General features: G+C 38.6%; 1 protein-coding gene across 1 annotated transcript; it reads left to right on the forward strand.

Annotated features, from left to right (window-relative positions):
* The first annotated feature begins 11965 nt into the window (after positions 1-11965).
* On the forward strand, positions 11966-17547 carry LOC140138371 (uncharacterized). The gene is made up of 4 exons (XM_072160278.1): positions 11966-12228; positions 13085-13211; positions 16119-16203; positions 17160-17547. Exons 1-4 carry the CDS (start codon positions 11979-11981, stop codon positions 17505-17507), a joined length of 810 nt encoding a protein of 269 aa, XP_072016379.1. The 5' UTR covers positions 11966-11978; the 3' UTR covers positions 17508-17547.
* The last annotated feature ends 4143 nt before the right edge of the window (positions 17548-21690 follow it).

The following is a 21690-nucleotide window of genomic DNA, read 5'->3' on the forward strand; positions in this document are numbered from 1 at the left end:
TGGCTTGCTCTTAACAAAGTGAGGCAAGGTATCGACATAGATGAACTCCTGGATGGGGCAGCTTTAATTAGCATGAGGCCGCATTGATATGTAAATAGCGTATTGTTATTTAAATTTGCGCCCAGACGTATTGAGGGCGACAGTCATGTTATCCAGACGGAGAATGGCTGCATATGCCGGGCATGTCAATTTGCTGAGTGAAGGCTGATAATTACCTTTCTGTATAGGTAATAAGCAAGTATATTTCGTGTACCAGTTGGTTATAACAAAAAATTAGTATCATATTAAATATATTAAATGTATAAACTTTGAAATTTACATGAATTTGAAGAGCAGAGCTTCGAAATGTAGCTAAGTCAGGTGATGTGAAATTCTGCTGCGTGACCCCTCTGCGTGGTAGAATTATATTCATAAAATATTGAATTTAACAGATATCGTGGGTAGCCAACCACGATTTATCAGCATTTAAAATATATGTTAATTAACAAAGATAAATAATAAAGAGTACAAATGGCAATTAACTAGTAAACAAGCCTGAAATCTTAAAATGTTGCCACGTGATTTCCCGAACACATGATATGTTAACATGTGACCACTATTCAGATTTACTGTAAATATTTGGAGTATGCTTGCACATCATGCACATACACTGTGCATTTCTTTACTTCCGTATAAAATCAATAATTCATGCTGGGAGCCAAGTAACATTGTCTGCTCAGAGCAGATTGGTATTTTATTTTACTTGAGAGCATAATAGAAATACATAAAAACGAATAAGGCGCCATGATGGAAGGTCAGGTCGGGTATCAAAGGTTATTCATAACTTAAATACTACTTGTATTTCCCACCTTGCCTCTGTCACATGTTTCCTTCATATTATTGACAGCAAGTCCTAATTTTGACTTTGCTATTGCAAAATGTCATTTCATATCAAATTAGTAGACTTTCTTTGAAAAACATATCACTGGTGCCTGATGGGAATACCCGTCCGCCATTTCATTAAACTGGATCGTTTTCGCCTGTTTTGCGCCCAGATGTATTGGGGGCGCGCTATACTCTCATTGAACAGGCAAAGTTCGCAAAACTAACAACGTTGTTATTTGCCAAACTCAATTAACATGATCCAAGGGGTCGAACATGAATTATTCATAACGAGCTATAACGGATCGATAACTGGCCTCACTTTCTAGCTAGTAAACCAGCTGAATTTTTCATAGATTTTGCGTTGCTAATAGAACAACCGTGAATTTAGTGTCACCCCCTTGGTATCGATCGGTTATGAATAGGTAATCCATGTATTCCAGCCGTTCAAGGTACCTATGAATAATTAAGCAGATGACGTATTTACCAACTCTGAGGACGTAGTGTTTCGTCTGTTTTGACGAATACATACAACTATGTTTGAATGTCAATCCAAAGATAATATTCAATTTATACTATTTATTATTACTACTGCTCTTATCATTCATTATTATTATTATTATTATTATTATTATTATTATTATTATTATTATTATTATTATTGTTATTATTATTATTAGTGTTATTATTATTATTATTATTATTAATAGGCCTATTATTATTATTATTACTATTATCATTATTATTATTTACATCATTATTATTAGGCCTATAAAAAAGAATTTAAATATCTTCTATCAGGACAGCCAGCATCCCACATGGGGGGGGGGGGTATATAGTTAAAATGGGCAGGGGTTTTGTCACTGAACTCAATCAGTTAATTAACCTAATCAGTTTTAATCTAATCAAGTAATCATTCAATATATCCATGAATGCTGACGATGCTGATGCTTATGATGCTGCTGATGATGATGCTGTTGACGATGCTGATGCTGTTGATGATGATGCTACTGATGATGATGTTGATGATGCTAATGCTGATGATGCTGCTGATGATGTTGATGCTGCTGATGATAATGATGTTGATACTGATGATGCTGCTGATGATGCTGCTGCTGACGATGCAGATGCTGATGATGACGCTGATGATGTTGATGATGATGCGACTGATGATGATGCTGCTGATGATGATGATGCTGATGATGCTGCTACTGATGATGCTGATACTGATGATGCTGTTGATGATGCTGGTGCTGACGATGCTGCTGATGATGATGTTGATGATGCTGCTGCTGATGATGTTGCTGCTGATAATGATGTTGATACTGCTGCTGCTGATGCTGCTGCTGACGATGCAGATGCTGATGCTGCTGATGATGATGCTGATGATGTTGATGATGATGTTGATGATGATGATGCTGCTGATGATGCTATTGGCGATGCTGATGCTGCTGATGATGATGATAATGTTGCTGCTGCTGCTGCTGATGATGATGATGCTGCTGATGATGCTGCTGAAGATGATGCTGATACTAATGATGCTGCTGCTGATGTTGCTGCCGATGATGCAGATGTTGATGATGCTGATGATGATGTTGATGTTGATGATGCTGCTGATGATGACTGATGATGCTGCTGATGATGCTGTTGCTGATGATGCTGATACTGATGATGCTGCTGCTGACGGTGCTGCTGCTGATTTTGATGCTGCTGCTGATGATGATGCTGATACTGATGACGCTGATGATGATGCTGCTGCTGACGATGTAGATGCTGATGATAATGATGCTGCTGCTGATGATGATGATGATGCTGATGCTGCTGCCGACGATGCGGATGCTGCTGCTGCTGCTAATGATGATACTGATGATGTTGATGATGATGTTGATGATGCTGCTGTTGATGACTGATGATGACAATGATGCCTCGGATGATGCCTTGCATGATGATGATGCATGATGACCGTAGCATGATGATGACATGTATGATCAGTAGCTGTATCATCACCATCATCAGCATCAGCAGCAGCAGGATCATCATCATCATCATCATCATCACCATCACCATCATCTGCATCAGAATCATCATCAGAAGCAGCATCAGCATCTACATCGTCAGCAGCAGCATCATCAGCAGCATCATCAGTATCAACATCATTATCAGCAGCAGCATCAACATCATCAGCAGCAGCAGCATCAGCATCATCAGATCAGCATCATCAGCAGCAGCATCATCAGCAGCAGCATCCTCAGTAGCATCATCATCAGCAGCATCATCATCGTCAACAGCATCATCAGCAGCAGCATCATAAGCATCAGCATCGTCAGCAGCATCATCAACAGCATCACCATCAGCAGCATCATCAGCAGTATCATCATTATCAGCAGCATCATAAGCATCAGCATCGTCAGCAGCATCATCAACAGCATCACCATTAGCAGCATCATCAGCAGTATCATCAGCATCTTCAGCAGCATCAGCATCATCAGTCATCATCAGCAGCATCATCATCGTCAACAGCATCATCAGCAGCAGCATCATTATCAGCAGCATCATAAGCATCAGCATCGTCAGCAGCATCATCAACAGCATCACCATCAGCATCATCATCAGCAGCAGCATCATCAGCAGCAGCAGCATCAGCATCATCAGTCATCATCAGCAGCATCATCAACATCATCATCAGCATCATCAACATCTGCATCATCAGCAGCAGCAGCAGCATCATCAGTATCAGCATCATCATCAGCATCATCATCATCAACATCATCATCAGCATCATCATCATCAGCAGCAGCAGACCTGCATCGTCAGCAGCAGCATCATCAGCAGCAGTATCATCATCATCAGCAGCAGCATCAACATCATCAGCAGCATCATCAGCAGCATCATCTGCAGCAGCAGCATCATCAGTCGCATCATCAACATCATCATCAGCAGCATCATCATCAGCAGCAGCATCAGCATCTGCATCGTCAGCAGCAGCATCATCAGCAGCATCATCAGTATCAACATCATTATCAGCAGCAGCGTCAACATCATCAGCAGCAGCATCAGCATCATCAGTATCAGCATCATCAGCATCATCATCAGCAGCATCATCATCATCAGCATCATCATCAGTCGCATCATCAACATCATCATTATCATCCGCATCATCAGCAGCAGCAGCATCTGCATCGTCAGCAGCAGCATCATCAGCAGCATCATTAGTATCAACATCATTATCAGCAGCAGCATCAACATCATCATCAGCAGCATCATCATCAGCAGCATCATCAGCATCATCAGTAGCATCATCATCAGCAGCATCAGTATCGTCAACAGCATCATCATCAGCAGCATCATAAGCATCAGCATCGTCAGCAGCATTATCATCAGCAGCATCATTAGTATCAACATCATTATCAGCAGCAGCATCAACATCATCATCAGCAGCATCATCAGCAGCAGCATCATCAGCATCATCAGTAGCGTCATCATCAGCAGCATCAGTATCGTCAACAGCATCATCATCAGCAGCATCATAAGCATCAGCATCGTCAGCAGCATTATCGTCAGCAGCATCATTAGTATCAACATCATTATCAGCAGCAGCATCAACATCATCATCAGCAGCATCATCAGCAGCAGCATCATCAGCATCATCAGTAGCGTCATCATCAGCAGCATCAGTATCGTCAACAGCATCATCATCAGCAGCATCATAAGCATCAGCAACGTCAGCATTCATGGATATCGTAGATATTGATTGATTACTTGATAATGATGTAAATAATAGAAATGATAATAGAAATAATAATAGGCCTAATAATAATAATAACACTAATAGGCCTAATAATAATAATGATGATGATAATAATAATAATAATAATAATAATAATAATAATAATAATAATAATAATAATAATAATAATAATAGTAATAATAACAATAACAATAATAATAATAATAATAATAATAATAATAATAATAATAATAATAATAATAATAGCAGTAGTAATAATAAATAATAAATTGAATATTATCTTTGAATTGACATTCAAACATAGTTGTATTCGTCAAAACAGACGAAACACTACGTCCTCAGAGTTGGTAAATACGTCATCTGCTTAATTATTCATAGGTACCTTGAACGGCTGGAATACATGGATTACCTTATGAATAATTCACATCAAATCTTACCCGGCCCATGTGATTGAGGTCACCACATTAAGATGTCGTAAGTTTAGTCAATGAAACCTGTTGAAGATATTAAAAACGCCCTCAATCGCGGTCAGACCGGGCGGAAGTGGGGTCAACTAGTAAGATCCCATCAGGCAGCACGGTGATTTATTTTTGCTATAATGTCGAAATTAGGAATTACTATCAAACATACGAAAGAAATGCATGACAGGTATATAAAATATGAATGCAAGCGAGTATTTGAAGTCACAAAAACATCGGATACCTCACGTGACCTTGCATCATGGTGCCGTATTTGTCTGTTTGTTCGTAATAATCATGGTAATCGTGTTCTCCTCAGCTCATTGTCATTTGAAACAAATATCAATCTTCACTAATCAGATATAATGGTATTTGGCTCCCGGCATGAATTATTCAAGTGATTTTATAAAGAAAGGTAAAGAAAATCAAACAATAGTGACTACAATATTATAGTAAAGCACAAATGAACCAAAAATGTTTGAATGAGGTCACACAATGGTCTCAGGGTTACAGTGACGTGTCTGGGACGGAAAAGCACGAGGTCAGTCTGCAGTATATATTTTAAGATTGGCAGCTGGTTTACATTCATTGTCAATTGTGTACTCGATTGTTTGTCTTGTTCAGTTAACATCTCTTTAAACTGCTGATAAATCCTGGTTTACTGGAGTTTATCTGTTAGAATTCAATATTATTTTAATAGAATTCTATCATCCAGATGGGGCGATGTAGCGGAATTTGACATTACCGAGCTCGGCACTTTAGATGCTAAAAATTCACGTACAAACTTGACGTTTACACAAAATAAATTGAACAGTTACATTTATTTATGATTTTAATACAAAAATGGTATACTATGGAGTGACTATGGAAAGCCGATCATTTGACAGCTATTTAATTTTGCATTTAAGCCAATATAGAATTCTAGTAAAACTATATCTGTGGGTATTATGAGCACCCTACCCTCGAGCCAGGTCAGATCATCATTTTAATAACAATAATGCTATTAACATATGAATTGGACACATGCAAATTATTAAGTGTCACATCCTGATTGAAATGATCCTTGCTACATCATGATGTTGACCCCAGAAAGGTAGTGGTCAGGAGGTGAGAGTTCATAAGGGCAATTTCGGGATCCCCGGGGTCACAGTATGTCAGAACATGAGGTACCACCAACAGCCATTTTGTTAATTGTAACGAATGGTTCGGCTAGTAAGGAATCGGCTCTGACCATGGCAGATAAAATTATTGACATGCATTTTTAAGAGGCATGATACCTTTAAATGGCATCATTGGTCACTGTGTCATTCTTTACTATAAATTAGTTGTTATTTTTATTTCATACATATTTTATCGTATTGATTAAATGTGACCAAAGGGTACGGTATCGGTGGGGCGGCGAGTTATGGGAGAGTTACAGCAGGGGGGTGACACTAAATTCACGGCTTTTGTTTAGCCACGCAAACCTATGGCAAATTTTGTTGGCTTGCTCTCAACAAAGTGAGGCAAGGTATCGATCGGTTATGAATAATTCACATCAACTCTTACTCAGCCCATGGGATTGAGGTCACCACATAAAGGTGTCATAAGTTTAGCGAATCGAACCTGTTGAAGATAGTAAAAGCGCCCCCAAGCAAGGTTAGACCGGGCGGAAGTGGGTCAACTACTATGATCCCATCAGGCCACAGTGATTTATTTCTGCAAGAAAGTCTGTTAATTTGATAAGGGAATGTCTTGTTGATATAGTAATGTCGAAATTGAGACTAACTATCGATAATACGAAGGAAATATACGACAAGCATAAGATATGAAATACAGTGAGTATTTGAAGTCAAAAAATCATTTGACACATCACGTGATTCCAAAATGGCACCCGCGGCAAGAGTTTTTGCCATGTGCTTCCTCCCTGTGGAAAAGTATCCCGAAAAATATCAATCTGCACTAATACACTTATTGGTGTACCCTGCCAGTATGAATTATTGTTGAAAAGTAGAATGGCACAGTAATTTTGACATTTAATTGTATACCGCCACTAATAATCCAAAAATCCGATCTTTATTCATCACGTCTATTGGCTCATTTTCTTACATTGAACTATTATAGGCACTTCAACATCGATGATAACCAGCGTACACCACAAGACCCCAGAAAAAAAAACCATAGGCTCACGTCAAGCCGTCTGTACAACCTGTCTTCAATCATATAATAGATTGAATACAATACCGTTCTTTTCAAAGAGACTAATCTTACAGGTGCAAGTGATTACCATTTCTTTGACATCTATGGTTCGATGCATCGGTAGGTCCTACTGCATGAACGAGAGTGCGGGCGATCTAGTCAAAATTGTATTCATCTATTGTTATGGTACTTAATCCGATTTAAGTACGTCACTTCGCCAGCGTGCCTATAGACGAATCCAACGAGCCAAGTTATGGTCAGGATTTGGTCGGCCATCTTTGGTTTCCCGCTAGCACCAACCTGGGGTATTGAGCGCCCGATTGTGCAAATAAAAGCCGCCTAACACCTGGAGAAGATGCAAAGACGAGGAGGGTTAATATAATAATATATACAATAGAGGTAATCCTGACGCATCTATTCAAACATAGTCCTTTTGTTCATCCATTTGTACATCTGTGAATACATGCGACGGGATTACCTGCGGAATTATCTCTATTGTATTATTCTATTAACCCTCCTCGACCTTATCTAGGTGTAAGGCGGCTTTAATTTGCACAACTGTTGGAACTGTATTGTGATGTAAACTTAAATCAATCTTTTGTCTACCTGTGTTTTCGCGGAAGGTGTAGAACGGGTGATGGAATGCAGTTTAAAATTTCCACCAAGGCCGAATCATTTCACATTTTGGATGCATTGTAGTCGGCGGGGACCCAACTAAAGGCTGCTAGTCAGGTGTAGGGATGCGTGTATTTGGATTCGTCTATAAACGTATTCTGTTAGGGAGTAGCCTACATAGTACAATTTCAAACTTTGTGATTGGCAATAGGCCCCTACCGTACGTAGGCCTACATTAAAACGTATGCATGGGTGACACCCAGGAGCGATTATAGTATTTATTTCCTAGCTACATCATATTTTGATTGTTTCCGTTTGCCATAATTTAACACAGAATAAAAGCAAAACTCACTGAAAAATAACATTTGCTGAAAAATCAACTAAGTTTAGGGAGTGTTCAGAAATACTTTGGTGGGGGGGGGGGGCAATATATTTATTCGTGTAACAAATCTTTTAACCCCCACCCCCTCTTCGTTAACCCAAAACTTAGTTGACCCCCGGTCTCACAAGTTAATGGACCTAAAACTGTTATGACCCCCACCCTCATATTTTAATATTTTAAAGTACAAAACTATTTTACCCCCCAACCTGTACCATTGTACATCAAACGATAGAGGAACTAATATTATTAAATAATACTAAAACTTGTATTCATGTCAGTGTTGTGAGTAATTTAGTAAAATAGGGTAATTTTTTTAAATTAAAACTTCAAATAATATTGTTTTTGTTTGTTTGTTTTAGATGACAATTACAGTTTCATGCAAAAGAGTTATGCAAATACTTTAAAATGTATACGTTCGGCATATAGGCCTACGCGTCATGGCCTACTCTGCCTGGCAAAGCTAGTCTGGTCGGAATGTGCATAATAATTATGTTTCGTTCGGTAGCCGATGCAAACGGAAACTACGCTGTCCCTTGATCAAACGTCTATTATATTAACGCCCTCTGGCCAGGTCAGACCATCATTTTAATAACAATATGCTATTAACATATGAATTGGACACATGCAAATTACGAAGTGTCACATCCTGATTTAATAATCCTTGGTTACAGTAAAGACCAGGCGGCGACCCAGCAAACACAAAAACGTTTAAAAAACGATTTAAATAAGTTATATTTTGGCTTTTGGTTTAGGTAAAAACGTTTTAATAACATTAAAATGTCGGGTTATATAAAGGTCATGATAACGTTTTAAAACGTTTTGTATGAAAACACACTACAACAATTGTAAATTTTGTTCATTTTAAAAAGAGGTATGAAGTTACTCCATTTCCGGAGGTTCTGCGCCCGAGCGCAAAACCTCCAAAACCGGAGGTTCTGCGTATAACGTGCGCAGAAACTCCGTTTTTGGAGGTTTTGCGCATGGACGACAGTGACTATTATCTTACTATAAATAGGGGAATGTTGTATGTATGTATGTATCTATGTATGTATCGCTATAAAGGCTCCGTCAGTTTCGATCCAAATGTCGCCAAATTCATACGGGAGATCGATGAATATACGGGAACGTGTTTAAACTTTATTTGGTTGAAAACGGTCAAGAATTGGCCTCAAAATCAGTGAAAATGTGGTCCGTTGCTATCCAAGGTAAACAAAAAAGCAGTCAGTTACTAAGCTAGGCCTGCGCGTCGCACGGGCGTATCTAATGCCAAGCCGCTCGCGTAGCGCAGCGATACCGCGCGGGTAACGCAGCACTACGCCATGGCACCCCCAGACAAACAAGAACCTAGACCTATAACTTTGGTTTGCGTAGTGAAGTCAACACTGCTTAGCAACGATTTTGACAAGGACGCAACCCGGACGCAAACAAGCAGACATGTTCGCGTCTGCAGAACATGTTGCGTTTGACGCGGGCGATAACGGCGCAACAATCACGCAAACGATCGCGTTTTTCGTTCCACACATGAACGTTTATTTCTCCGCGTCCGACCACCCGACCAAAATCACCTTGGATACGTGGCTTCACCTACTGCCGTGGTTAGGGATGGGCAGTTACAGGTCTAGGTGGTATGTCTATGATGGCACCCCGGCATGGCACGCGTAAACGACGCAGAGTCGCGCAATGAATGATAATACGGGTGAACGACCGACCGTAGGCGTAATAAATACGGGGAAAAGATGTGTGTTAAAAAGTACAAATAACATGAAGAGGTAGGCCTACTGTAATTAAAAAAGAAAACAAAATGAGGACAAACAGGTAGGCCTACGAGTATGTGGGTTAGCCTATAGTTAGTCACAGTAAGAAAATGAAAACGGGAACAAAATAGGCTAAAGAAGGAAAGAATAATAAAATCTAATAAAATTAGATGATTTAAATAAAAAAGGCTATTAAACTGAGGACAGAACTAAATAAATAACATGAAAACGGGAAATCACAAGCTAAGCAGCAAATAAAAAATGAAGTCAACAGGGAAATGTAAGAAAGGACAGATTTAGAAAATAATGGGAACGGGATTGAGTAAATAAAAAAACATGGTAACGGAAATTTGCAAGCTTTTCAATGATTCTACCTGTTCAGTAATTCCTCCCGTTTTAGTGAACGCTCCCACTTACTCACCTAGCGGGGACCCGCGCGTAGCGCGGGTGTCCCGCTAGTTATAGTTAAAAACCACCACAGCGTGCGCAAAAACTCCAAAATCGCGAGTTTTGCGCCGGTCGCAAAACCTCCGATATTGGAGTTTTTGCGCATCAAAACTGATGTTATAAAATTGTTTAAACATGCTTAATCTTAATTACTTTTAGTATACGCAAAAACTCCAAAATCGGAGTTTTTGCGCCCGTCACAAAACCTCCGATATTGGAGTTTTTGCGCATCAAAACAATGTTATAATAATTGTTTAAACATGCTTAATCTTTAATTACTTTTAGTATACGCAAAAACTCCAAAATCGGAGTTTTTTGCGCCGATCTAAAACCTCCGATATTGGAGTTTTTGCGCATCAAAACTAATGTTATAAAATTGTTTAAACATGCTTAATCTTAATTACTTTTAGTATTACTAAAAGTAATTAAGATTAAGCATGTTAAAATTTTTTTTATAACATTGGTTTTGATGCGCAAAACTCAATATCGGAGGTTTTTTAGACGGGCGCAAAAACTCCGATTTTGGAGTTTTTGCGTATACTAAAAGTAATTAAGATTAAGCATGTTTAAACAATTTTATAACATTAGTTTTGATGCGCAAAAACTCCAATATCGGAGGTTTTGCGGCGGGCGCAAAAACTCCGATTTTGGAGTTTTTGCGTATACTAAAAGTAATTAAGAATAAGATTAAGCATGTTTAAACAATTTTATAACATCAGTTTTGATGCGCAAAACTCCAATATCGGAGGTTTTAGATCGGCGCAAAAACTCCGATTTTGGAGTTTTTGCGTATACTAAAAGTAATTAAGATTAAGCATGTTCTACATACATGGAGGGTGACATGATCGAATATGAAATACATAAATAGACTAGATAGTCCGGTTAGAAAGTTCATTGAACCTGACCTGTCTCATTCTAAACTGATAGTACAGGTTAACTAAACACGGTTAAGGTGACCAAACTGATAAGTTTATCAATTTGATGTCCAATATTGATAATGCCAATATTGTCAAGCCAATCAGGTGGTACTGTACTAAGCATATATCTGCTGTTGCCAAAGTTTTCAGGCAAAAGTTCATTGCCAAACTCTAACTAAATAATAGGCCATGCAGCAACTTTCAAATAACATATGTACAATGTTTTCTGAAACCGTAATGCTATAAAGAATTACAGAATACCAATTCATAAATATCTATTGACAATTTTTCATTTGCATGCCCTATTCCTTTTTAAGGAATTGTAATAGGCTTAATGTATTTTGTCTTTGGGTTTTCCAAACGTGTGCCCGTACGGAACGACTGGATTTACAAACAAACAAACAAACAACATGTCCTAACTGTACATTCTTAAGTTATTTTTGTACACTATTCGAGCAGATTCGGGACATATAGGCCTAGCTTTATTTTAAGACAAATACTACATTATCCTGATTTTTTCTCAAAATTTCACTTCTGGAAAAAGGCATTTTATTTTTACTTTGATTCTCAAATTGTATGCATTCTTGTTCTCATCCATCAGGGGTAGAAGTCGTCTCTATGACTTTACCACTACCACTTAGCAATTCAGATGACCTTGTAAGAGCCTTTGAGAAAACCATCGATGCCAACCCCGGTATCAAGGTAGCTGTTATTGACCACATCAACGCGCCAACAGGAATCATATTCCCCGTGCATCAGATCATTGCTCTGTGTCGTGAGAGGGGGATTCTCTCGCTCATTGACGGAGCACATACTCCAGGACATATTCCATTACAGTTGGATGAGCTGGGTGCAGATTTCTATGCCGGTAAGAAGTGGGTTCAGTCATGTATTCTGGTAGTTATAGTTGTAGGTATTAAGTTGGTCGCGGTAGGGCTTCACAAATATATAAGAAAACTAAGGATATAGCAGGGTTTTGGGGGCTTTTTACGTCCATTAAAACCTAGTTTACTTACGTTAAAGCAAGGAGTGTGGGCTGTTGGATGGCAGTCTCAGTCTATGATTACAGCCGTCCATAAATCGCATGGATGTATTTTAATTATATCCAATCTTGATCTGGGTTTGTGTGAATGCCCTTTGATGCTCTGGTACTCCGCCATCTGGAACATTGTATCTGGTTTCCTGTTGATTTACTTGATGGTACAATCACTAATTTCACTTTGTGTTACGAACAATGCCAAAACAAAAAACAATATTGAAGCATTTCATCATATTGATAGAACTGGCGGGAAATATTCTGTTTTTTGGTCTAATAACTTTCTTGTTTATCATGTTTACGTTGGTAATGGGAAAATTGGAATATCGCGTAATTTTTGCCGATCAATAAATCAGTCAAGATCAGTATCATTTATCACAAAATGTTGTTATCTTGCAAATAGCAAAGGGAATCAATGACGTCAGGATGAGTGAACGTTTTGATGGTTTCCAAAATGACGTTGGTTCCATTTGTAATGTTCTTTAACTCTGCTACGAGCAGTTCACCATACCCACGAGACGGTTTGATTATAACTTGGGTTAAGCTTTCTAACTTGACTGGTTTATTAAACGGTTAATGTTACATTACATTTCAGCAGCTCATAAACATTGTTTGGGCGGATTATTTACAAATAACGAAAGTATACTAACTTAGAGGTTTGGTTACAAAAAACACTTTGTCGTTACAGCCTCAATGTACAAGTGGACTTTCGCACCACGTGGTTTGGCCTTGCTGTGGATCCACCCTAAGTATCAAGATTCAATTCATCCGCCTGTGACGTCACACAAACAGTTTTCTCCACGTTTCCAGGACAGGTAAGTAGTTTATTGACGAACATGGTGTCTCAGAATAATCGGTCTCAACTGTGTGACATCTTCCGTGATTCGATTCACAACGTATGCAAAATGAAAAAGCGAGTTATACTGATTTTTGCCACAAGATTCAATACTCAACTGACCTTCAATTTTAGACGAAGCACATCCATATCAAAAGGAGTCAGATGTTGTTATAATGGACTTCCCATATCCACACTGATCCAAGCCCATCACAACAACATCGGTCTCTTTGTTGATATGGATGAGTGTCATGTGCCAAAACTACGAGGTTAGTTGACTTTTCACTTTTGTGCTTAAAGTCAGTATTTTTTATGACAAGACATTAACAGCATGAAACTATCGCCATCTTGTAGAGATTGCTGACAGGTTTGCGCTCAGACAATTAAGTTCTGGATAATAGATCGCATTAAATGACGATGGCGTCAATTTAGAACAAAAACTAACCTTTATAAAGGAAAGCAAAACAAAAGATTCAGATGATGATATAGTTTTGATTTTGATTTAAACTTTTGATCCAAACACAAGGAAATAATTCCTACTTCGGAATTTTCAGATGGTACTCCATCTTGCATCAGCGAGCGAGTGACTGTATCAGGTCGTGATATTCTTAACAGACTCGTAGACTCCTGAAAGCTTGAACCGGCCCCCGTCTTTGTTGAGATATGGTTGGTTGGCTTTGATGTGAACTGCTTCTTTGACTCCACGTTGGAACCACCTGCTATCTCTGTCAAGTATGCGGACTTTATCCAAGTCCACAAAATGTCCCGGAGACTCGCGATGTGAATGTGGTTTGAGACCTCTGATGCTGTACTACTGGGTCTCCTGTGTTCATTAAAACGTGTTTTCAGAGAGCGTCCGGTTTCGCCAATATAGGCTTCTTTGCATTGTCCGGTACCGGTAACAGTTTTGCCCTGGCATGGGATGTAATATACCGGACCTGTAATGTCCTTCTTATCTGTCTTGTCCTTGGGTGACACGAGGATTTGTCTTAGTGTGCGGGTCGGTTTGAAGAAAACGCTAACACCGTAGTTGCTAAAAGTCCTTCTAATGGCTTCAGAAGTGCCTTTGATATACTAGGGGAGAACTACGTACGTGACCTTTATTTGGCCGTTTATCGCCCACGTCACTCGTTTTGTGAGTTTTTGGTTCTGTAGCTTTATCGAGAGCCCATTTGGGGTATCCGAATTTCACTAAAGCATTGTTCACATGTGCTTTCTCGTCCTCGCGATCCTGGAGGTTAGTGACCACGGTGTCAGCCCTATGGTACAAAGTTCGGATGACTCCAAGTTTGTGATCAATGGGGTGATTGGACGAGAAATTGAGATATTGATCATGTTGATCGGTGTGTGTGCTTTTGCGGTAAATGGTGACTTTGATGGATCTGTCAGGTTGGATTACGGTAGTACGGTGAGGGTGTCTAGAAAAGCAAGCGAGTCGTTTTCCTCTCCTTCGGTGGTGAATTTGATGTCCTTGTCCAGCGAATTTAGATGGTCAGTACACAAATACAACATGTTTCATTTCGGGGAAGTAGTCAAAACTACTGGTCCCAAGGTGTTGGATGATCATCCAACACCGAGGGACCAAGTAGTTTTGACTACTTCCTGAAATGAAACATGTTGTATTTGTTTTACTATACCTCATAAATATTTTCACTATCACGGTAAAATCGTAAACAAAAGTCAAAACACACACCAGTCAACAACGTGCCGGCCGGCATGGTACATGTAGATAAGCTTAATATTTTGCTTACCTGATTTTATTGCAGGATTTCTGTTCAATCAATATTTACATTTTGACATATTATTCAAGTTTTTCTTTTTAACTTTCCATAAATGACATTTAGTTTCAGAAAACGTCAAATTCGCGTGTTATTATCCATCGGTAATCTCGGCAAAATAACTGCAGCAGACGCCATTTTCACGATAAACGCATCTGCAGAATCGCCGTTGTGTAGCATAATGCCACGTCTGAAGGAACGGTGACGCGCGGGGTCGAGACACCGTGTGGTAGTAGGGGTACGGATGTTTTTACTACTTCCCAGCGTTCGCGTAATTGCACAGGCGCGGGGAAGTAGTCAAAATACCGTACTCGGACGCTGGCGTTATTAACCAATAAGATGTCTGGATTACCTAATAAATATTTATGAGGTATAGTAATAAATTCTTGCGAGTGACACTTCTTAAGTTTGCAGTGGGTGTCATCTACATAGCGAAACCACCACAGAGGGAGGTGGGGTGCTGTCGCAATAGCTCTCTGTTCAAGGTCTTCCATGTAAATGTCGCACAGTATCGGAGAAAGCGATCGGAGGAGTCTACGAGTCTGTTATCAGGTCAAAGGTTAAGAAAATCACGACCTGATACAGTCACTCACTCGCTGATGAAAGATGGAGTACCATCTGAAAATTCCGAGGTAGGAATTATTTGCAGATGAACTTTCATGAACGATGATATAGTTTGTTGTTGTTTTTACTATTACGTTTGTTGATATTATTTGTTCGTTGCTGATAGGTTGTTTTATTCTGTTGTTTTATTTTGCTTTGTGTGTTTATTTGTGGCGGCATGTTGGGAAAACATTAATTTATGTTTTCAATTTATGTTTCAACTTTAATTTATGTTTCCAGTGACTGTATTGGGCTATTTCAGTTGAAATCCATACATACACCCCTATGGAAGTCATGGCATTAATCTTCCACAAGGAGTGTGATTTTAAAATGGGGCTACCTTAATGGGTGACTCCATTTCAAATTACACCCATGTGTGGGAGATTAAGGTCATGTCTTCCATAGGGTGGGGTGTATGGAATTCAACTGGAATAGACCATTTTATAGTTAAATGGCTAACCGTTCAGTAGTCAATAAATTATTTCCCAATTTTTGGCTACTTTCAGATTTTGTAAACAGGGATGTCGTGAGGATGTACCATCAATAATGGGACCAGCGGTAATAGATTACTACGAGCAGTTGGGAGGAATGGTAAGTCTTGAGCATGATGCGTTGATATTCGCCGTAGAAGTGACGATGAAATAAGAGTAAATAGCAATAGGTTTAAACAATTTTGTATATCGTCCTGCACTACAAGCACGTTGCACTCATTACCTGTGTATGTCTGTAATCACAGTTTGAATACAATACCGGTCTTTTCAAAGATACTAATCTTACAGGTGCGAGTGATCAGCATGATATTAGTATCCTATAGAATTACGGTCTAGGTCTTTATCCCTGTTCTTTGACATCTATGGTTCAATGCAGAGGTATCGCGTGAACATGAACTAGTGAAGTGCGATATATTCAAAAACTGTTTATGGTATTGCTATGGTAGTTAATCCTGTTACATCATCACCATTTCTACAGTGAATAGTGCCCGGACAAGTGAGGAGAAATAAGCAATTTCTCGACTGACGCAGTGATCACATGGGCTTCAGTTGAGGAAAAAACCGTTATGAAAAAAAAAATTAGATAAAAGCATAGTGTTTGAAACCTTTACGCAGATTAGATCCTTTGGATCAAATTGCTCATAAGAGCTTAACAAATTCCCGAAGTAGCATAATTACAGCATACCCTTCGCACCACGTGTTATGGTTAAGCGTAGGGTTACCGTATAATGTAAGTATTGTATTATACCCTCACTGTATACTAAAATTAGATTCGTGTTCACACGGTCGGACATAAGTCACTTATTACCGGTAATAAGTCACTATTGCTGGTAATAAGTCACTTATCCGACCGAGTGAACACGACTTAAGAGTACTTTGATATTGTTGAAATTGGTGCTTCAACCTAAAGGCATATGCTTCAACAAATCAAGCTAAAGGCCTAGCTTAAAGTTGTCATATTATTATGAATCTTGATTCCAGGATCTTGATTCAATGATATTATCTATACTAATGTCTAAAACACTGATTTTCTCCCATTATACATCATTGTTGCAGGACACCATTATGAAATACAACAGTGATCTAGCCGAGTGGGCATCAGATATGTTGAGCAAAGCATGGGGTACAGAAAAGCTGGTGTTACCAGATGGCATGCGATGTCCTGGAATGCATTGCATCGCCTTGCCAGATACCGAGAAGACGCGATCATACATCGCCACGTGTGATGGGAGCACCTGTATTGATCTAATGTTTGACTTGCAAGATCAGCATAACGTCAACTGTGGAATGAAGCTCTTCATGGGCAAGATTTGGGCCAGAATATCAGTTCACGTGTATCATCATGAGGAGGACTTTTACAAACTAAGGGATGCTGTCAAAGCTCTCCTTAAACTGGATTCTTAAATCTATGTCCTTGGAAGACCAAGGTTCCGGGAATCTTAAATTCAACGATTTTTATCTGAAATGATAAAATGTCAAATAAATACCTAGAAATTGAAAGCGCAGAATATAGAGTAAACCTTTTCAATTGAATTGGCAAACTAAATGTGAATAATTTATTGTGAACTTTGCGTCTGGGTATTTTTATTGATCATATTGATATTATACGCAAATGGAACCTTGTGAATATTAAAATTATTAGACATTTATATACTGTTCTTGTTATAAATTGTTGTTGAATCTAGTACTAATAGATCTGAGGTTTATTGAATAACAATAGAACAGTCGCCCATCACCTTTGTTCCATAACCATTAGGGTATAGGACATTTTTTGTTTTTGATATAGCCCCCGAATGAAATGTATTTAATTATGTTTATACTCACTCAGGTAGCATTGTGTGTGAATTTTACATCCGAACTAGAGGCTATTCTTTTTTATGGGCATTTTAGTGTCTAAAATGGCCCAAAATAATGAGGGGTTTTCAATATTGCCGTCCATTTCTAATCGTCACCCCACAGGCTTTACATGTAAAATAAAAAGACTCGTAAAAAATTAATAGCCTCCAGTTCGGATGTAAAATTCACACCAAATGCTTTTTGAGTGATTACAAAGATAATTAAATACTTTTCATTCGGGGGCTATGTGGATTTTTTTTTTTTATGTATTCCTTGTACAATGACATTTCACAATAAAATGTCCATTGGAAACAAAGGTGCCCAGTGGGCAGGGTCAAAGTTTACACAGGGGTAAAAACTCAAAATTGTTCCGATTTTATTAAATCTATTCCAAAATATTCCCCATATTACAAGGATTCAGAAAATACATTGTTTGGCCTAACCAGTCTGGGGTTATTGGCGAAAAGGTCAAAGGTTGGAATGTGGGCTCCATATGGGTCAAAGCACAAAAAAGGTGTTGATGAAATCATTGAAATGGTCTCACGATGTTTGTATTATTGTAATCATTTAGAAAAGAAATAATTTGCACTATCTTTGATGTTTCATTACCATGGTAACACACCAAAAGGATACTGCCCGTTGCGTCCAATTGATGTTATTTATTTTTCCGCGTTTCCTAGATAAAGAAAAGTCGTACACAGTGAAAACTATTTTGTTTCTGACAAAAAAAAAAACCATTTTGAGACCAAATTGAATGAATATTCAATGCCTTGCCGGCATTGGACCAGAATACCTGTCATCATGTCTGGAACTTAAGAATCCTCGTGAGGGCCTTAGATCCGCCTCAGATCGCACACGTTTGAATGTGCCGATCATACGCAGTTGGACTTTTAAATCCGCTGCAGATAAGGCATTTACCTACAATGCACCTCTGATCTGGAACAATTTACCGTCATCTGTGCGAAGTGCTCAAACAGTCTCTGCCTTTAAAAAAGGCCTCAAAGCCCACCTGTTTCAGCAAACATAATTTTGATTGCTTCATGCTTCATTTTGCTTAATTTTTCTTTTGTTTTTCAATTGTTTCTTGTATATGTTTTGGTTTTTCACGCTGTGATCTTTTGAAATGGCGTGTAACAAAAGCTCTCATGTATGTATGTATGTATGTAATATTGTATGTAAATATTAAATTATTATTTTGAATATATTTCATCATAGTAGAGTGTACGGCTCTTATATCATTCTGTGTCTAGTATTCTACTGTTTCATTATTGTGTTCTGATGAACACTCTTAGTCACTTTGCACCGCGTGTATCGTGTATGTGACAAATCACTAAAATGGGCTATTCCCGGGGGGCTATTCCATTTAAAATCCACACTACCCCTGTGGAAGATTTAGCTAAAGTCTTCCACAAAGGGAGTATAAGTTATGAATAGAGTAGACAATTGGGTAACTTATATTTGAAATACTCACTCCAGTTGTGGATGATATTGGTAAATCCATAATACAGGGGGAGTATGGGTTTCAAAATGATTAACCCTGACCAATTACATTTGAAAAATATACTCCCCCTGTGGCAGATATTTCCAAAATCTTCCACAGGGGTAGTGTGGATTTCAATTGGAATAGCCCAATCAGAGCTCAAATATGCAAGGCTTGTTAATTAAGAGGTCTTCACGCTTTGTTGAATAGCGAGGCCATCGGCTCCGTAGTGCATGTAAACAAGAAACTAAGAAGAACGAATATTTTGTGCGGTTGTTGATTTCTGCGGAAAATTAGTCAGTTTCGGTTAGCCTTGAATGCATTTCAGCCTTTTGTTACCAACTGACCTGTACTAATTATGGTTACTTGATTCAAACCTTCGGTATGAATACTTTTCAAGTGACATTACTCTGACAAACGGTGTGTAACTTAAACAACTTGATAAGCTTTGCGTATATAAATAATACAATATACCGATATGGTATGGTGTAAGGACATCTCATCTAATATTCTGGACAATTTAGCTGGATGAAATGGATGTCAATCTAACAAAGATTTGCCAGGAGGCAGAGATTATCTTCAACCTAACAGAACCTGACAATGCCTACCAGTTCTTATACAGCACCTTTGATATCTTCCTTATCACAGTCATTATACCTGTAATATCATTGATAGGAATTCTTGGTAATTGCGCCTTTCTATTTACGATAATTCGTATCAAAGAACTTCGCAATGCTACAGTGACAACATATCTTGCAAATCTTGCCGTATGTGATATATTGTTATTGATATTTGTTACTGCTTGGTATGTTGCTACCTATATGACCAGTCCCGTGAATGGTTCGTTTCCTGTGAGCTCGTCCTTCGGATGCTCAATATGGCAGATTTCAACGCATTGGTGGTACTTAGGATCATTGAGTTTCATTACTTTGATTACCGTCGAGCGATATCTGGCTATCTGCAAACCCGTGCAACATCGTAATTTTAGAGGCAAATATCTAACATTGAAAATAGTCATTGCAGTTTGGGTCTTATCATTCTTAATCACTTTAACGGGAGTACCACAGTATTCAAGATCTGTATTTCACTGTATCTTATGGCCAGAATCGGAGGAATTTGGAGATTTACCAATAACATTCAATGACTGTGATCCTGAAAGTAGCGCGGCTGATATCTACGTAAATCTCCTGCAGATACTGACACTGATAATCAGCTTGATTCTCAACTTTGTGTTATTTGTCAAAATCATCATAGCTCTACGAAGGTTCTCCAAAAGATCTTCGCGTTCTCAAAACGTAAGCAAGCAAGTCACACGAACACTCCTCGCAAATGCTATCATATTCTTTATATGCCAGGTTCCCGACAGAATCTTCGCATTTGACGACATATTCGACAACATAGGTGGAGTGGATTTATTAAGGTCACATTATAGCGAAGCACTGGTTTTGTTAGTAGGAAGGGCATTTCTATTTCTTAATTCGATCATTAATCCATTTTTGTATGTTTTAAGCTGCAAACTTTATCGAGACGCCATGTTGAAAGCTATTTGTGGAGAGCGGTGTGTCAGTAAACCTTCAGACGAGCCCAAAGAATATAACATGCAGGTTAAAGATAAACGGATTAGTAATACCACAAACATTTCTACTTTGTCATCAGGAGCTTCACCTGATATGACCCGTAAATCGGTTTTAGAAATTGACACACATGGCACTTTATTATCAAATTGAAGCAAAAAATAGGGCATGAGCTAGCATATTGCTCATTTAGGGTAGTGATTTATAGTGCGCTACGCACAGGCACAAGCCTAGACTTTGATCCAAAAGCCTCAGCTTATACTTTACAGGTTGGCGCTGACCACTACCATGACTACGGCCGCCCATCATTCCATAAATCATTTTGTGACAATGGACAAAACTGTACTCAGCTACCATTAACCCTCTTCTGCTTTGTTATGTTAAAAACTTAAAGTCTCATTCAGTGATTCCAGCGAAAGTGTAAAAAATTAAAATTATTTATACAGTCATGGACAAAAATTTGGAATATGTTTATTTTTGTACCAAATGCAGTTTTTAATCATATTAGGAACAAAATTATTGTTCTAGGGTAGTGCTCAGTTGCATTTAATTGAAAGGTGTCCTTTGATCACACAGATTGTCAAATCAACAAAGATTTATCCGAGGAAGCGCATTACAATGGAATGATCACACAATTGCAACACTTTTTGGCGGTCTCTTTATATCACAAAATGAGATTGAAGACACTAGCAAACTT

This window comes from Amphiura filiformis, chromosome 17 (assembly GCF_039555335.1).
Source record: "Amphiura filiformis chromosome 17, Afil_fr2py, whole genome shotgun sequence".
Taxonomy (NCBI): domain Eukaryota; kingdom Metazoa; phylum Echinodermata; class Ophiuroidea; order Amphilepidida; family Amphiuridae; genus Amphiura; species Amphiura filiformis.